The sequence below is a fragment of the Camelus dromedarius genome, chromosome 11 (genome assembly GCF_036321535.1).
Source record: "Camelus dromedarius isolate mCamDro1 chromosome 11, mCamDro1.pat, whole genome shotgun sequence".
NCBI lineage: Eukaryota > Metazoa > Chordata > Mammalia > Artiodactyla > Camelidae > Camelus > Camelus dromedarius.
The window spans coordinates 50,622,277-50,641,082 of NC_087446.1; the positions used below are offsets into that span (position 1 = coordinate 50,622,277).

The following is an 18,806-nucleotide window of genomic DNA, read 5'->3' on the forward strand; positions in this document are numbered from 1 at the left end:
CCCCAGTACCTTTCTCCACCAACAGTAATAGATCACATGCATCTTCCTGTGATGTACACAGGTCTTTAATGATTATAGTCACTTTGGCTTTCCTAGAAAAAGGTAAAAAAAAAAAAAAAAAAAATCCAGGTTGCAGTGCCAGTGAATTTGATCCCCTAGAGATAGAGGCATTTACAGCATAGTCTAACGTATGACTGAGCTTTTTTTCAGAGCCAATAAGTCTGGTACATTCATTTTGCGCTGCCAAATACAGATCGTAGACTAGAAACATAGGTTAGGTTCTTATGTGTAAGGTTTCCAACATGGCACATAGATAATTTTTAGTTAAGAATTGGGTATCCTCAGATGTTCATTTATTAAACAAATATTTATTGAGCAGTGGCTACGTCAGGCAATATGCAATATTAATTTTCTTTCATTTTGAACATGGAAGACAGCTCTACCCTAACTTTTTTAAATGTCAAGAACACTGTTACTTATCCAAGTGTAAATGCTATGAAGAAGTAAAGCTGATGATTTCATATTAAATAGATTTAAGCAATCTTTTCTTAAGTAAGTAGTCTTTTCCTGATACGTGCCTGTTTGACAAATAGGGCACATATGCTAATTTACTTTAGCTACCTGACAAACCGAGGAAACTGGTTTGATCAATTTTTAAAATATTCCACTAGTTCTTTGTGAATTGCCACGCCAAAGGGAAATAAGGAGAACTGTCTTATTAAAGTAACACTGAGGTGACAGATGAACACATTTAAGCAAATAGAAATGTCCTGTCCTTGATTCAGCTATTCAAGTATTTATAGTTAGCAGTAAAATAGAGGGCGTCATAAACCAACTCCAAGCTCTCCCAGTTATCGAGAGAAATCGGGCAAAAATCTCAGGGGTTCTTTGTAAAGAAGCAAATAAGAACTAAAGTAGGGTAAATTAGTACAACCTTTCTGGAAGGCAGGATGGCAATATATATTAAAGAACTTAAAATTGCATGCACTCTTTCACAGTTCTGCTTCTAGGACTTCATCCTGAGGAGGATGCACAAAGATCGTTCTACAAGGATTTTTATAATTGTGAAAAATTAGAAATAACCTAAATATTCAACTATTTGAGATTAGTTAAATAGTCTGATTCTGTTTTGTATGCACATTCATTTGTATTATTTTTTAAAGCTCTATATATCGGTGATATCATATAGTACTTGTCTTTTTCCGTCTGACATATTTCACCAAGCGTAATATTCTCTAGGTCCATCCACATTGCTGCAGATGGCGATATTTTCTTTTTATGACTGAGTGATATTCCATTACACACACACACACACACACACACACACACACACACACACACACCCACACACACACACACACACACCCACACCCACATCTTCTTAAGCCAGTTGTCTGTTGCTGGGCACTTGGGTTGCTTCCATGTCTTGGCTGTTGTAAATAGTGCTGTTATAAACATTGGGGTGCGTATATGTTTTCAAATCAGAGTTTGTTTTTTTCCAGATATATACCCAAGAGTGGAATTGCTGGATAATATGTAATTCTACTTGTAGCTTTTTGAGGAATCTCCATACTGTTTTCACAGTGGCTCCACCAATTTACATTCCATTCCCACCAACCGTGTAGGAGGGGACTCTTTTCTCCACATCCTCTCCAGCATTTGTTATTTGTAGACTGTTTTGATGATGGCTGTTCTGACAGGTGTGAGGTGATACCTCATTGTGGTTCTGATTTGAATCTCTCTGACGATTAGTGATGTTGGACATCTTCTCATGTGCCTATTAGCCATCTGTGTGTCTTCTTTAGAAAAATGTCTTATGACATTGAGGTCTTATGCTCATTTTTTAATTGGATTCTTTTTTTTATATTGAGTTATATGAAGTGTTTGTATATTCTGGAAATTTAGCCCTTGTCGGTCGTGTCATTTGCAAATATTTTCAGCCATTCTCTAGGTTGTCTTTTTGTTCTGTTGATGGTTCCCTTTGCTGTGCAAAAGGTTTTAAGTTTGATTAGGTCTCATTTGTTTGTTTTTGCTTTTCTTTCTTTCTCCTTGGAGACTGATCTAAGAAAATATTGCTATGATTTATGTCAGAGTGTTTCCTCTATTCCATTCGAGGAGTTTTATGGTGACATGTCTTACATTTAAGTCTTTAAACCATTTTGAGCTTCTTTGTGTATGTGGTGTGAGGGAATGTTCTAATTTCATTGTCTTGCATGTAGCTGTCCAGCTACCCAGCACCACTTGATGAAGAGACTGTCTTCTCCATTGAATATTCTTGCTTCCTTTGTCATAGATTAATTGGCCATAAATGCTTGGGTTTATTTCTGGGCTCTCTATTCTGTTCCATTGATCTGTGTCTGTTTTTGTGCCAATATCATGTGGTTTGGATTACCTTAGCTTTGAAGTATAGTCTGAAGTCTAGAGGAATTATATCTCCAGCTTTGTTATTTTTGCTCAGGATTGCTTTGGCAATTCTGGTTCTCTTGTGCTTCCAGATAAATTTCAGGATTATTTGTTCTAGTTCTGTGAAAAATGTCAGGGGTAGTTTGATAGGGATTGCATTAAATCTGTAGATTGCGTTGGGTAGTATGACCATTTTAACAATATTAATTCTTTCTTTAGAGAATGAAAAGGGTATACATCCATTAGATCAAAGAAGGTAGTCTGAGGACCAGGACAACCTAGTGGCATAAGGAGTCAAGAAGAGGGAGGGCTAAAAGACTCAGCATGAAGATCCATTTCCTGGAGTCCTGGTAAAATGGTGTCATTGGCATCCCAATGGAGGGATTAAGATGTCACCGGGCGCACATTGTGGAAGCCAAGTGTGTTGAAGTTGCCTATTTTTGTTCAGATGTTTGGCATTTAAAAAAAAAAAAAAGTCATGAGCCTCTAAAGCTTACAGGGTAGAGAAGGGTTTTCTTTGTTTTGGCTGTTTTTTTTTGTTTTTTTTTTTAAGGAATAAGGGAAGCTGAGCAAACTTGAAGGCAGAGAAGGAAGATAATGATGGCTAACGTGTCTACAGGGCATATTATGTGTCAGCATCATGCTGAGGGCTTTATACCCCTCATGGCATTTAATCCTAAAAAAAAAACCCTCAAGGTAAAGCTCTTTGTCGTCCCATCTTTGAGACGAAGCCACTGATACTTGCAAAGTTTATTTGCCCAGTGTTGCAGAGCTAGCAAATGGCAGAACCAAGAGGTGAATTTTGACTCAGAATCTAACCATTATGCCAGAAGAAAAAGGAAAAGCAATACTACAAGAGCTAGAGGGGCAACTGTTAAACTGAAATCTAAGAGTGGAGAGTCCCATGAGGTGATGAGGAGTTATGCCCTCAGTTTCGAAATCCCACCATGGTCCCTCCTGGACCACGTCTAACTTGCACTATATAGCTTATCATGGTCACAGTCAATGCAGTTGATACAACCAAGACAGGCGTAGTTTGTGTTCGGTATGTCTGAGTACAGAACTATCCTCTTGTGGGGCTGGTTCATTCCAGGTTCTCTGAACCATCCCCCTTTTGTCATCTTGTGATTCAGACTCCAAGGAGTCTGGAAATCACTTCCTGCTCTGGATGCCCTGGAGCCATTTGGTGCTAGCATACCTCAGAACTCAGCTATGTCTCTCCTTCTCCATCATGTCCTGTAACGCTCGTAAGTAAAAGTTCATGGACAATTTGGAGGTGTTGGGGCTCAGGGAAGAGGAGCCCAGTTCCTCCACTGCACTAATCTGTATTCCTCAGTCAGTTCCTGTGTAACAGGCAGCTATCAATCCACCATCCACACTCACTTACTCATTCTTTCACCAGACATTTATTGCATGTGTATTTTGTTATAGACCACTTCTTAGTGCTAAAGAGATGAAGATTAAAAGACAGACATCTCCAGGAGTGGGAATGGTAACTCCACAGTAGCCAGGGCTGTGGAAGAATTTAATAATCTTAAAGATGGGAAACATTTAAGTTGCTTGTTGGCTGAGTGAAAGCAATGAAGATAAAAGACTGGAGAAAAGAAGCTGAAGCAAGCTTGAGGAAAGATAAGAAAAAGATAGAATCTCCTGACACCCAGAAGAGAGGTGGCTTCCACCTGATTATGAGTAGGAAGAAAGACACGTGCTGGCATTCACCAGGCGTGGCTGCCAGTTGAGGAATGAGGTGAGGTCACCTGCAGAGTCTGCTGGCCTGGGAGTCAGGTGTCAAGGGTGAGGAGCACCTTCAACATTTGAAACAGTTCCTCAGTGGAAGAGTGGCGGCCAGAAGGGGGACAGTTGTGCGTCATGGTGGGCCTGTGATGGGAAATTCTAATAAGGCCAGTTAGTATAGCCACGTGATGTCTTTCTTATCAGCACTTCATTGTTCATATACCCATTAAGCCACCAGAGAAGCCCCTGTTCTGACGGATTCTCCTCCTCTTTAAAGTAGAAGGACATTTGTTCCTAAGAGCTAGAATCCTTGGGTCTGAGCCTTCACGTCCTACCTGCACTTATTCCTAATTGACTTCTGGAGGATACAGAAGACAGTTGGAGCCTGCTTATGACCCACTAGTGAGACAGTCTGGGTTGCCCCTTGTACGGCCTCAGGCTGAGTCACCTCCCCTGCAGGAGAGGAAGTCAGAGTGTCCGGTCTAGGAGAACACCCCACCCTCCACTGCACAGCGATTTAGGTTTTAGGCTAGCAGGTTTTCCCTAGTTTGTGGTTACTCCATTAGGATTCTTGCTGACAAGTAACAGAAGTGAGCTCTAATTTAAGCAGACAAGGAATTTATCAGAAGAATGTTGGGGAGCTCACAGGCTCTTTTGAAGGGTTGGACAAACAGGCCTGGAAGCGGGGAGGGTACAGCTCAGTGGTAGAGTGTGTGCTTAGCATGCACGACATATGGGTTAAATCCGTAGTACCTCCTAGTACAAAAATAAATAAACCTAATTACCCGCCCCAATTTTTTTTAAAATTAAAAGAATTTTTTTAAGTTAAAAAAAAAAGAATGTCAGATGTCCATTAGAGTGCTATAAATACATGAAGTCCTGTTTTGGGGAAAGTTCTAGGTCACTGGACTCTGAGTTTCTCTGTAGTTCCTCTACAGCAGATTATTTTAAATTCTTTGAATCTTCCACACTTTGAAGGATGGTCTCAGGAAATGTTTGTGGAGTGAATTCATAAGTGTTTGTTGAGTATATTCTTTAAACACACACGTACTGGGCATATACTCTGTGTCAAGCACTCTGTCAAGTGTTGTTTGAAAGATCAAAAACGCTTTTACAGAATAGGAAAGAAACAAGCCATCAGGAACAGGGACTGGGCGGCCATGCAGGAATCAAAATATGAAGATTAGGGTCTCGAGTGAAGAAACATAGCTTGGGTATGAAGCAGGGTGGGTCTGAAACTGCTTCCCAAGTTGAGGTTGGGGATAGGGTGGGTTGGGGTGGAAAAGGCTGAAAAACATAGCCGGTGAATTGCAGAGATTGGGAATGTGGGGGGTGGAAGGAGGCAGCTAGAGCGGGCAGCCACCTGCTGGGAGCGGAGTGGGAAACCCTCACCTCCAGCCACCCCACCATGGCCCTCATCTCACTGGGCTAGAAATTTCTAAGCAGGTTTGGCTTATTCATTTATAGGGAACCCATAGCACTTGTCGCCTTTCCTCTAAGTGACTATTATATGCTCAAGTCATAACAAGCAGTCAAGTGTATTATATCTGTAAAGCTCTTAGAACAGCATGGTAAGGACTATGTCACCATTTATTAAATATTTAAAAATAAAGCAATATTCTGTTTCTGATAATTCCACAAAATATATTAGGGATTCCACTTGGACTCACATTTAGTCAGATGCCAGGTGTATTTTTTCACCTTTTCGCCTTTGACATTTTTCACACAGCACCTACTTACCATTTATTAGGTGCTTTCTGTGTTCTAGGCACCGTCTGTAGCCCAGCAGCTCTGCCCATTCACAGCTGGCCGATCCTGAGTGGTGCCCGCTGAGCAGACTGGCCTGACTGTCTGGCCCACTGGCTCCCCTAGGCTTTGATCCAGTAATTTCTCTCTATCTTGTTAACCGCTGAAGTTAAAAACTAATTTTAATCCAGCATTCTCAGTTGTCTTCAGTGGGAGAATTGGTCCAGTTCACCTCCTGTGATTACTAGAGATAGAAATTCTGCTTTATATGGTTTAAATCACATAACCTCATGAGAACCTCAGAAGGAAGCCAGTGAGGTTTTTCTCCATTTTATAGGTGAAGAAAATAAGGCAGGAGAATTTAGGTTTCCTGCCAGGGGTCAAAGCTAGTAAGTTAGTGGCCCCAGATTTGAACCCAGGCAGTCTTATTTCAGACCCTGTGTGCTTAACCCCTCTGTCTACTCATTTTCTTCTTTTCGTGAAGCAGCATTAACTGCTTCATCATCAAAAGCATTCTGTCTTTTTTTAAACACCTTTATTGTGGTTTGGCTCCTGTACAGTAAACTACACACATTTCAGATGTACAATTTGATGAATTTTGAGTGATGTACACACCCATGAAACCACCACCACAGTCAAGACAGCTAACATTTCTATCACTCCCTAAGAGGTACAATTTTCAAGTTCCCAAGTTTTCCTTTCCTTCCCTCTTTACCCCCTGGTAACCATAAGTTTGTTCTCCATGTCTGTGAGTCTGTTTCTGTTTTGTAAATAAGTTCATTTATGTCCTTTTCTTTAGATTCCACATATAAGTGATATCATATGGCATTTTTCTTTCTCTTTCTGTCTTACTTCACTTAGAATGACAATCTCCAGGTCCATCCATTGTTGCTGCAAATGGCATTAGTTTATTTTTTGTGGCTGAGTAGTATTCCATCGTGCGCGCGCATATGTATGTATATGTGTGTGTATGTATATATATGTGTGTGTGTGTGTATGTGTGTGCGTGTATATATATATGTATAAAATATACCACAACTTTATCCATTCTTCTGTCAATGGACGTTTAGGTTGTTTCCATGTCTTTACTATTGTAAATAGTGCTGCTATGAACATTGGGGTGCATGTGTCTTTTTGAATTATATTTTTCTCAAGACATATGCCCAGGAGTGGGATTGCTGGGTCACACAGTAAGTCTATTTTTAGTTTTTTAAGAAATCTCCATACTGTCCTCAGTGGCTGCACCTATTTACATTCCCACCAGCAGTGTAGGAGTTTCCTTTTTCTCTTAAAAGGGCAAAAAGTCTCTACCTTTATATACTTTCCTTACAGTTTAGGACACAATTTGGCAAAAGCTAGATAGAATTTGATAGCAGTAAATACAGTATCTTTTTAAATGTATGCATAATATGGACAGATATGTTATTGATGAATTAATTCCCTATTTTTGTAGATGCAGAAGTTTTTATAGCTTCACAGACATTTCAGTCTTGCAGAGAGAAAAATTTCTTTGCATTTTGCCGAACTTGCCTAGCTGGTTTTATCGAATTTGGTCAAGGCCTGCAGAGGTGAATACACATCCAAACCTGAACTATTTGAAAGTCTGCAAGATTTTAAAAGTCTAGCGTGTCAGATCTGGACTATAACTCTGGTAAATGACATCCGTGACTAGGACTCAAAAAAACTCCATTTGAGTGTAAAACCTTTCGTAAGCCAAAAAAAGCCTTGGAATTGTGGCAAAGCCAGAGACTTCTGCACACCGCAAATGGTCACAAACCCACAGGGACAACCAAGGGCCTTCTGGAGTGCCAAGGGAATTCCATGTGAGGAATCCAACCCACTCACAGGTCCCCGCCAGCCAGAGCGCCTTCACTGCTCCTGTGTTGTTTTGTCTCTTTCTCAGGTTCAAATTGGTTTGTTTTTATTTTTTATTTTTTGTATAAAAAAACAAACAACTTCTTATTCCCTTGGTAAAACTAAAAGCCTAACATATTTTCTGATTTCTTTTGACAGAGAAAAAGACGAGCCTATGAATCTAACCTCATTTGTGATGGCCTGCAGCTGGAAGCAACCAGATCAGTAAGTGTCAGTCCCTTTGCAGCCCTCGGCTGGGAGCCTACATGTTACTTGGAATGCTGGAATGGCATCTGAAACATGTCACCCAGCCATGCCTTCGCTGTGGGCTGGGAGGGGAGTCAGTCAGAATCTGCCTTTTGGAATGTATGTTTCAGATCCACAGTTTTTTTAATAGCCAAAGAATGTAGTCATAAATATATGTATTAATGTACTTACTCAAGAACCTTTTTAAAGACTTTTTTATTATACAAATAATAGTTTACCAAAAATAATTAGAAAATGAAAGAATAGTGTAATTAAAAATCATCTATACCTTAATTATCCATAAATAATCTTATAATCCTTCTAAACATTTTTTTGCTCAAATATAGATGTTTTTCCCTTCCAAAAACAAAAATTATTTCAGTTTTTTGCTTTTTCCTTTTATTACGTATTCCATATCAATAAATATAATTCTTTTAAATCCTTTTTAATGGCTGTATAACACTATATTGAACAGATACGTAATACATTAAATAGTCCTCTTCTAGGTATGAGAAATTTAAAAAATTGTCATTGCAACACCACTGCAGTGAATATTCTAGTATTTTTATTTTTAGTTACTAATTCGGACTAAAAATTAACAAGTTTGCTTTTCTTCATCTAAAACATTGGTAATTTTATGAAAGAACTATAAGGATTTTAATTACTTTTTCAATAATTTGAACAAAGAAATTATCTTTAAGGCAAAAATGTACGATGGTTTGCAAATCTATTTTTATTACATCTTCACTTTTACCAGTGTCGTGTGTGCGTGTTTGCACATGTGTTTTAACTACCAGCAACATAAGAAAAATCTGTGCACTAAAAATGTGAAAATAGTTGGTATCCTGGTTTGTGTGTTCATTCTCCCCAATATAGGTGTTGGATGATAAGCTTGTATTTGTAAAAGTGCACGCCCCGTGGGAGGTGCTGTGTACATACGCTGAGATAATGCACATCAAATTGCCTCTGAAGCCCAATGATCTGAAAACCCGGTCCTCAGCCTTCGGTAATTTCAACTGGTTTACCAAAGTCCTCCAGGTGGATGAGAGTATCATCAAGCCAGAGCAAGAGTTTTTCACTGCCCCTTTTGAGAAGAGCCGCATGAATGACTTTTATATTCAGGATAGAGATACATTCTTCAATCCAGCCACCAGAAGCCGCATTGTAAGTCTAAACCAAGTTTAGCTGCTGGGGGTGATTTAGAACCTGCTGTTGAATTATTTAGTGGTTTAGTTTGGTTTTTAAAAGCTGCCAAAAAAAAAAAAAAAGAGAGAGAGAGAAAGAAAAGAAATACGCCTACAGATTCCTGTTAAGACGGTAAACAGTGACTGGTTAGTTACCCTGTATAAACCACACACTCTCTTTCGGCATCTTTTTAGGTTTACTTCATCCTTTCTCGGATCAAGTATCAAATAACAGACAATGTTAAAAAATTCGGGATTAACAAGCTTGTGAGCTCCGGGATCTACAAGGCAGCTTTCCCTCTCCATGATGTAAGTCAGATGGCAAAAATGAAATAAAGCACCTCACGTATCCTCCGGTGTTAACAGGAAAGGGCTAATCTTCTTGACTTTGTTTTTTCCTGGGTAAAATGAAGACAATATATCAGAAGGGTACAAGCTCATGTAGGACAGGAATCATGTTGTATTGTTCACTGCTGAATTCCAGGCACAGGGAAGACCCTGAGTTTAAATGAGTGAGTGAGTGAATGAATGAATGAACAAACTGTAGCTCCCCCATAGTTAATGTGTGGGGCAGTGCGGATTAGCAGTTCAGAGCACAGACTCAAGAAGGGAGGGTGTGGTTCAAATGATAAAGTGCATGCTTTGCACGCACAAGGTCCTGGGTTCAGTCCCCAGTACCTCCTCTAACATAAATGAATAAACCTAATTACCCCCCCACCCCCCACCAAAATTACCTAATTATCTCCCCACCACCACCAAAAAAAAAAAGAAAAGAAAAAAGAAAGCAGTGGCCAAGAGCATAGACTCAGGCTGGAACACCTGCTGTGCCAGTTTCTCGCTGATTGACCTTGTAGAAATCATTTAGCCTCTCTGTTTATCAACTTCCTCATCAGTAAAATGGGTATAATGATAGTACCTACCTCATAGAGTTGCTGTGGGGATTAATGAATCCATGTCAATGTTAGAACAGCCCTGGCATGTAGTAAGTACTATATATCTGTCAGCTCTTTTCATAATTACTAGAAGATGTTATTATCGACCAAAAAAGTATTAGTTCTTTGTAAGAGAGATACATGTCAGACCATTTCATTTATCATTTTCTGTAATTCAGGCCGTTCCCCTCTGAAATACCATTTTCTGGCCGTGCGCTAGATATCACAGGGCTTTCAAAAAGGCATCTGTCTGGGTTCTTGTCATGATGGCAATACCGCAGAGTGTTGACGTTTTTTAGGGACTCCGTTCTGAGATGACAGCAACCCCTCAAATTCTAGAGCACTTCTCTAGCTGATAACATCTCATGAAATGAAATTTTTATAATGTGACTGCTTCAGACCCTTAATGATGCCGTAAGTCTAAGGATATTATATCTAAGCTCTTTAAATAAATTCTGCCATTGAAATAAAGGAAATACTACATTATAGTGCTCTGTGACTTTGTTATATTTGGTATCCATTTATCTGACTCTCTAAGAACAAAGAAAGCAAAGACGGAGATTGATCATTACTACTGTGTGGTACATGTATTTGTGGATGAAAACAGTACTGAAATGGACTGTACAAGATTAAAACAAGGACACTAAACAGCTGCTTGATACACATGCATGAACAGAGAGCAGGGAGCTGGGTGGAGAAGCAGACCCTGAGCTTTCTGGCTCAGAGACCCAGCATAGCAGTCCAGCCTGGCAGTCCACGTGTTTTATATTTGTATCCCAGCAAAATTAGCAATGAGAGCCTGAAATGAACTTTGGGGACACTTGCAGAGAGCTGTCATGATTAGTCATATGGGACGCCAGGATTCTATGGTATTTAGTTGGCGTCTGCACACAACCAGTTCTTTTCCACTAATGCCTCTTGTAATTGCTGGTCCCACGTCTAGGCTAAGGAATAATCTCGTGGTGTTTGGGAGGGAGGTAAGTGGAGGTCAGGACCCCTGTGAAGGCTGGGCGGGTGATAATCTGGTTCTAGTAATGGAGGAAGGAAAGTAGGTCAGGTGGGAAGGAGAATGACTGGATTTAAGCTTTGTTTCTTGACTAAGCTAAATGTATAACATCATGTCAGGTTTCTTTGTTGTTTATATTCCATGTGCTGTCACAGAATAACTACTGAATTGTGGGGCAAAAAAGCCTGGGTTTTAGAATTGACCCTGCCCCTAACCAGCCAGAGTCCCTGGTTCCCCTGGGTGTCCAAGGAGGGGGCTGGCCATCAGGTGTTCCTCTACTGTGGCAGTTTGGGCACTTGGGGGCCTAATTTTTTTCCTGTTTAGGACCGGCCCGATTGTAGGACATTAAGCGTCTGCACGGCTCTCACCAGGTACCTGTGGTGTAACGTCCAAGCGTTCCTTTCCACCCACATTCATAGATGACCCTCATGGGGTTAATACTACCCCTGGTTGAGAATTATGAAAAATTATATGGTACTTCCATCCCTTCTGGCAAATGAGGGCCCCTTATAATTTGTTAGCACCACGTTTTATCAATGGAACATGTGAACACATGGTGATTGTGACGCTCACCTGTTTGCTTCTGCTTCCCAGTGCAACTTCAGCACTCTGTCAAAGGACCTCAGCTGCCCCAATGAACGGTACCTTCTGTACAGGGAATGGGCTCACCCTCGAAGCATATATAAGAAGCAGCCGTTGGATCTCATCAGGTGAGCTGTTGTGGAGAGCACTCCAGTGGGAAGGGCTCAGGGTTGCCCTTGTGGTGTCTGAGCGCGACAGTCCTCCACGAGTGTTACCAACCAGGAAGCTCACGGGAGCTCTGAGCTTCGTTGCCCTAAGTTTTTACTGGAGGCTTTATTACAAAAGCACGATTGATTGAGTCACTACCTACACGGCCAACCCGAACCCTAACCCTAACTCGAACCTTTCCTTTACCCTGACCCTTCAGCCCCTTCCTCTCCCGGTGGTCGCTCAGATATCACACAGCTCAAAGCCCCAACCCTCTAATCACATGGTTGGTGTCTCTGGCTGGCCAGTCCCCAACCTGAGTCACCTCATGAGCACAGGCCATCCAAGGGTCCGCCACAAATAACAAAGACACTCCTACCTTGGGAAAGTTCAAGGCTTCAGAGGTTACCTTCCAGGAACTGGGAACCAAAGACCCACCAAATTCTTCATTAAACAGAAGTAAATGTTACATTTTGCTTAAATTATATAGTAAGAGCTAGCAATTCTCCCTGCTTTGCTGTGTCTGCTGTTCAATACCGTTTCACTGTGCCAGTGACTGTAACATCGCGCTTAGCATGTGTCTTCTCAAAGCACCAGTGTCGGCTGCTCCCTGGGAGCTTATGTTGTTTGGACAAGGCTGCTGGGGACCGGGAGACCAAGAACAACTGAGCAAACAAAAATAAGCAAACAAATAAGGGAATGAAATGTCTGATTGAAATGAAGGCAATAACACAGTGTTGAGATGGGGAGACGTTGGGGGAAGTGAGTCGAGAAAGCTATCTTTGAGTAGGTGACATTGTGAGCTGAGGTGTGGATGGTGAAAAGGAGGCCAGACTTTGAGGATCTGAGAAAAGTCACCCCAGAAACAGGCAGCTTGTCCAGTGGCCCCGAGGCACAAATGCACTCGGCAGGTTTGAGGAGATGTTGAAAGCCAGCACTGGTGAGAATGATGAGACGTGAGGTTTAGAAGGGTGTCGGGAGCCCGGAAAGGAGTGTAGACTCTGAGTGCAGTGAGAAGCAGTCATGATAGTGTAAGCACTTCAGTCATTTTCTCTCGCTCACATTTTGCAAAGATAGTGTGGAGAAATGGATTGCAGGGGCCCAGGAAGCAGGGAGGCCGGGTAGGAGGCTCTGGGAGCGGGCCAGATGAGAGATGGTGGGAGCCAGTGTGGAATGCGTTTGGGGAGTGGAATTGACAGGACGTGGTTATGGGTTGGATGTGGACGGTGAGGAGGAGAAGAGGAGGGTCTAGGCAGCCCCAGGTCGGCCTGGAGCCAGGGGCCTGTTCTAATCTCAGTGCCCCATGCAGGTGCCCACCTCCCTGGGCAAACCTCTTAACCTTCAAAGTGAGAGTTTTAAAACACTGTGAAGTGTTTTTGTTTGTTTCACATTTTATGGAAAGTTTCAAACATGTACAGAAGTAGAGAGAACAGCACAGCCAGCCTGCCTGTATCAGCCACCCAGCTCCAGAAATTATAAACTCAGAGTCACTGTTGTTGCATCTTTTATCTCCACCTCCTCCACTCCCGCACCTGCTGGATCATTTTGAAGAAAATCCTACACAGCTTAACCTTTGATTCGTGAAATGACAAGATCTCTTTCAAATACAATTGGAAGATTCCTTTTTTTAAGGGTTATGAAATAATTCCCTGATTGTCACAAAAAAAATATATTTTTAAGTAGTTTTGGGGTTGAAATCAGGACCCAGACAAGGTTCAGATGTCGCAACTAACATCTCTCAAATGGTTTCTAATCTGTCATTTTCCTGTTTCTCTCTTGTTTTCCTTGCGATTGTTGAGGGGTTTCTCTATTTTCTGTTTGGCTGATTTCGTTCTCCTTTGTGGTGTTAGACTGGTTTCTCCATCCTGCGTATTTGCTTAGCTAAGTGATTTGATCCTCCCCTAAAAGCTCGATCTGACTGAGGTTCAACTTTGTGCGAGGATACTTGTTACGTGGCGTTTCGTACTTCTGTCACAAGGTACATGATGTCCCGTTGTCTCTCTTTTTTCGTGAAGACAGCAGCCATTAATGATTGTCACCTAGATTCATTATTTCGTAAGGGATTTTATTTCGTGTGGTCATACTCTAATTTCCTCCCTCATCTATCACCAGGATCACAGTCATGAAGAGGCACTTTCTCTCATGAACTCGGGTTATCTTGTAGAATACAGTTTTAAAAGAGGGTGTTTGTACGTATGTAAATATTTGAAGTTAATATTTTGTTCTTTTCTTTTTTAACTATTTTTTTTCTAATGGAGGTACTGGAGATGGAAGCCAGGACCTCATGCATGCTGAGCACACACTCTACCACTGAGCTACACCCCATCCCCCTTGAGGTTCATATTTATATGATGTCTCCATTCTGTTACTTTTGTTTTATGTTATATAGTATTTGATGGGCGATGAGTTTGATGGCTTTTTAATCATTCTTTATGGTCTTTCAGGGTGTGTGTGTGTGTGTGTGTGTGTATCTGTAAGTAAAGAAAACAATTTTCCCATTATTTTAAGTATATTTTGCTAAGGAAAGTACATCGAACTGTTCCCTGCTCCTGGTCCACGTGCTCCCTTTGTTGCTTCCCACCAGTGACCCTTGAGCTCTGTGACAAGACTAGCATGTCATTACTCCAGGTTGAAGGAGATCTGAAGAGATTTATTCAAGGAGATGAAATCTGTAGACAATGTGTTAGAAAGCAGCGAGAAAGTTATCCATCAGGGGGAGGTCTGGGGTTGAATTGTTGATAAGGGCACAGAAAACTAAGCTGTGAACCACCAAGACAATGATTAACTCCAGGAAAAACGAAGTAGGGAAGAAAAAAAGTGAACCTAGCAGACAGCTTGCTACAGCTGTGAACGGTCTGCACCGAGTCCTAATAGTGTAGAGCAAAGATATTGAGCTGATCGAAATCATAATGTAATTGTGTTAAGAGGATGGAAGAACGGAGGTTTGGGTGTGTATGGGAGATGGGGTTTGAAAGAGAGCTTGATCCTCATCTTCCAAAACAGAAAGTCACGTAGGTCATACGTAGAACTGAAAAAGTCCGTAGGCTACGCTGCAAGTACATTATTTAGAGATAGGGGGGTAAGTATTCCAAGAGTCAGCAGTAGGAGCTGAACGTGGTTGCTTCTGGCCGGGAAGTGGGGGAGGCTGTTGGGAACTGCTCCTTTTTACAGTCGGTGTTCTAGAACTGTTGGACTCTTTAATGAATGTACGGTATAACTTTGATAAAAAGAAATCAAAGCTGAATTTTGAAAAATTGGTGTTAAGAATTGGGGTTTTTTTTGGCAGAGAGAGAGAATGATCAGACAGAACTACATTTGCAGGGATCCTCATCATTCCCAGCCTTTCAGCAAGGATTTAGGAGGCAGGCATCTGTTTAAGATTCAAAAATTCTTTCTGACCTTCGTACTGACGATGTAACCTTCGTGAGTAATGAACCCCCTGTCACTGTACGTATCCAGGCAGAGGCTGCCTGACCGGCTCTCTCCTGTAGCACGATGTGTTTACCATTGGGCAGCTGGAGCAGGCAACTTCTAACATGCTTTCAGTTTTGAATGTGGCATTTCCAGGGCGGATAGTTGGTAAGAATGTATTACAAAAAGCCTATCAGGAAAGAGTCCAAGGCATCTCAAAGCCACTGCCAGGGTTTTCTCTCCCAGACACCATCCTGAGCCTGCCATCTGTGAGCCAGGCCACAAAGCCCCAGTCATAGGAGAATGAACACACTTTGTCCCTCCCATCTCCTGATTCCGCATCAGGCTCAGCCCTTTTCCCCATGGAATGGTCCACGCCCAGGTCTCTGAAGATGGAGCTGGTCTCACAGCTGCCCTGTGAGCGCTGGTCCAGCCCAAGGGGGTTCCTGCGTGAAGTGTCCCAGGACTCCAGGCTGTTCTCAGAGCTGAGTACCCCCGAGGCTAAGCCCACCGAGCTCAGCCCAGCTCCAGGCTGAGCCGGAAGCCTCAGAGAGGCCTCAAAGCTGAGGAAATCCACAGGTTTTACCAACCACTGCTGAGTCAGAAGTGAACCAGTTAAGATACCTGAACAGCCGTGTAATTATTCCCCCTCATCCCTAAACCCTCTGTGTCTGCCTGTCTGTGTCTGTCTCCCTTTCAGGACCAGCCTGGCGCCACTTCATGCCCTGCCTCCTTTCTTCTAATCTTGCCTACCTGGCCTCTTCCATCTACTCCAGATTAACTGAGAAACATCCAAGAGTTTTTAAAACCTAGAACAATAGACTTGCTAGATAAAAAGAATACAGGGCAGTACCTTCCTCAATCACATCCCTCCTGCCCTCTCCCATTCTCACAATGAGTCTTATAAACATTTTGCTCAGAGAGACCTTGCACTCCTAGTTGTTGTCATTATCAGCCGTTTTTCTTATTATCTGTGGTTTACCTTGCATTTGCTCCAGGGAAGTTCCCAAGATAAAGCAGAAGCAGATAACTGAGCCAGTTGTTGACGTTCACTTGTTAAGAACAGTCTTTGGGGGAGTTTGTTGAATGTGCCAGTCTTTCCAGCGAGTGATGACGATACCCTGTATCTGCTCCATAGTCAGCCTTGTCCCCGCCTTCGCTCTGCTCTAATTTATCTTGCTTCCACACGCGAACCAGTGATCAGTACTTCCGTGATGTGTAAAATACTTCTTATTTCACAGTAGAATTCGGGGTCTGCTATGAAAACGCATGTGTTTTAAGTGTGAATTGAGTCAGAGGTTTAAGCTTAAAGCCCCCTTTATTTAGAATCGGAAATTAATATGATGGAGAGAGGGTATAGCTCAGTGGTAGAGTGCATGCCTAGCATGCATGAGGTCCTGGGTTCAATCCCCAATGCCTCCATTTAAAAAACAAATAAATAAACCTCTTTACGCCCCCCACCCAAAGAAAAAACAACAACAACAAAAAAAAAAACAAAAGAAAGAAATTAATACGAGGATGAAGCTACAGAGTGATTATGTGTCTTCTGAAACTGCCTTCTGTCTTTGCAGGAAATACTATGGAGAGAAGATTGGAATCTACTTTGCTTGGCTGGGCTATTACACTCAGATGCTCCTCCTGGCAGCAGTCGTGGGCGTGGCTTGTTTTCTCTACGGATATTTTAATCAAAATAACTGTACCTGGAGGTAACTTCTCTTTATTCCTTGTTACTGTGCTGAAAAGTTGACCAGACATAAATTGATTTTCAGGGTCTCCGACTGGTTTAGTAAAAGAAGACTCATTGCAGAGCACTTTCTGCTTTGTATGATGTATCCCTTTTGTCCTGAGCATAATAACTAAGTGGAAAAAAATTTTTCTTAGATAACGCAGCCCAACCTCTGACAGGAATATTACCCTTAGGAAACACTCCAATATCTTAAGATAAGACTTTGTTTGAAAAAGAAAGGAGGTCTCGAGGGAGGATCATCCTTGAACTTCTGGCCCCCAGAGAAATGCTCCACTCAGCCCTTACAGATGTGGGCCAAGAGCAGCTCTGATTTCCTCACGGTTTCAATGGCAAAACTGGTCAAACTGGTGCTTTTATGTGTTTAGAAATGACTTCTTAATATATACGAAGAAACACATGTTGAAAAACTCAAATGAACAATATTTTTGTTTTACTTGAAAAACAAAATGATAACCCTTAAGTGTTAGGAGAGGAAGAAAGTGATAAAGAATTAGTTTGTGCCTAATGTCGAAATTAAAACACCAGCTGCACTGTCTAAAGGGAAATACGTGGATGCCAGAACACTGAATTTCACCATCGCTGTTCTCAACTGTGTAATTAGTCCTTTGCTTTTGGTGGTTTCAACCTCCAGAGGGGTGCAGCACCGAACCGGGCATTTTCTCTTGTTTGGCCTCTGTCCAGATGTGACGGCCAGATCCACATTTCTGGGCACCAGCGATGAGCTGATTACCAAATTTTTCTAGCCCTGAGCCGATCAGCCTGGCTCTGGAGGCAGAAGCGTGCACGGCAGCTCTGATGTATAGGCATCATTATCTGTTCTATTTAACAGGTTTTCTGAGGGTGTGTGCCCAGTATGGCTTCTTAGCTACAAAGCTGCAGATGGTGTTGGAAGTACTCTCCTCTCTTCACCAAAAAAGAGTTTAGGGCCAAAGGCTGAATGTTGATGTCTTTTGCCTAAATTTGTCTTTGGCTTCTCCATTGTCTCGTATGTTGTTCCAACCAGAAAAAGGCATCTCAGAAATACAGCGGCAAAGTGAAAAGGTGGTGTTTTTATAAGGTTCTTGCATGGTAGTTGTTCTCATTATAATTCATTTTAGGAAATGACAGTCACACCACAAATTTCCTACTCTTTGACACAGATTAATTTACAGAGGATTTAGGGGGTAGAGGTGGGGGTGTCTTGGGGATAATCTCCCTGTGCTCAAAACTATTTGGGCTCTGTTTATATAATTTTTAAGTAGCGTTGAAATATTTAAAATATATGCATTTTAAATATTTTTTAATCTTTTTTTTTTCATGAAGGTACTGGGGATTGAACCCAGGACCTTGTGTGTGCTAAGCATGCATGCTACTGCTGAGCTCTACCTGCTAAAAATTTTCAGTTAATATTCCATACTGAGTAGATTCACAAGAATAGAATATGTATTTAAGCTGTAAGGGATAATGATCCATCACCCAGTTTAAGAAAAAGAACATACCTGTTACCCGCGAAGTGCTTTGTTCAATTTCATCCCCTCACTTTCCACTCTGGAAGTAACCACCACACTAAATACTGATTTTTATCATTCCTTAGCATACACTGTATATTCTTTTTCACATATACTTGTATCCCTACAAAATATGACTGACTTTCTGTGCTTTTGAAAATACGTTTGCATAAGCAGAGGGTAACAGAGGTGTTTCCTCTTTTATAAAAGGCCCGTTTAAAGCTTATGCATCCTTTAAGAATAACAGCTTTATGGAGATGTAATTCACATGCCTTTATGCACCCTTTGAAAGTGTGCATTAGGGGTTTTAAGTACATTCACAGCGTT

The 18,806-nt window shown here is 41.6% G+C and overlaps 1 protein-coding gene across 3 annotated transcripts in view; it reads left to right on the plus strand.

Moving 5' to 3' along the window:
• The window catches only part of ANO6 (anoctamin 6), a 278,097-nt gene that overhangs the window by 204,745 nt on the left and 54,546 nt on the right, over window positions 1-18,806 (plus strand). For all 3 annotated transcript variants that reach the window (XM_064491795.1, XM_031462717.2, XM_010989569.3), the window contains 5 exons: window positions 7,897-7,962; window positions 8,860-9,147; window positions 9,363-9,476; window positions 11,700-11,815; window positions 16,817-16,951. In XM_064491795.1, coding sequence (XP_064347865.1) covers window positions 7,897-7,962; window positions 8,860-9,147; window positions 9,363-9,476; window positions 11,700-11,815; window positions 16,817-16,951 — 719 coding nt within the window. The remainder of the gene's footprint in view (window positions 1-7,896; window positions 7,963-8,859; window positions 9,148-9,362; window positions 9,477-11,699; window positions 11,816-16,816; window positions 16,952-18,806) is intronic.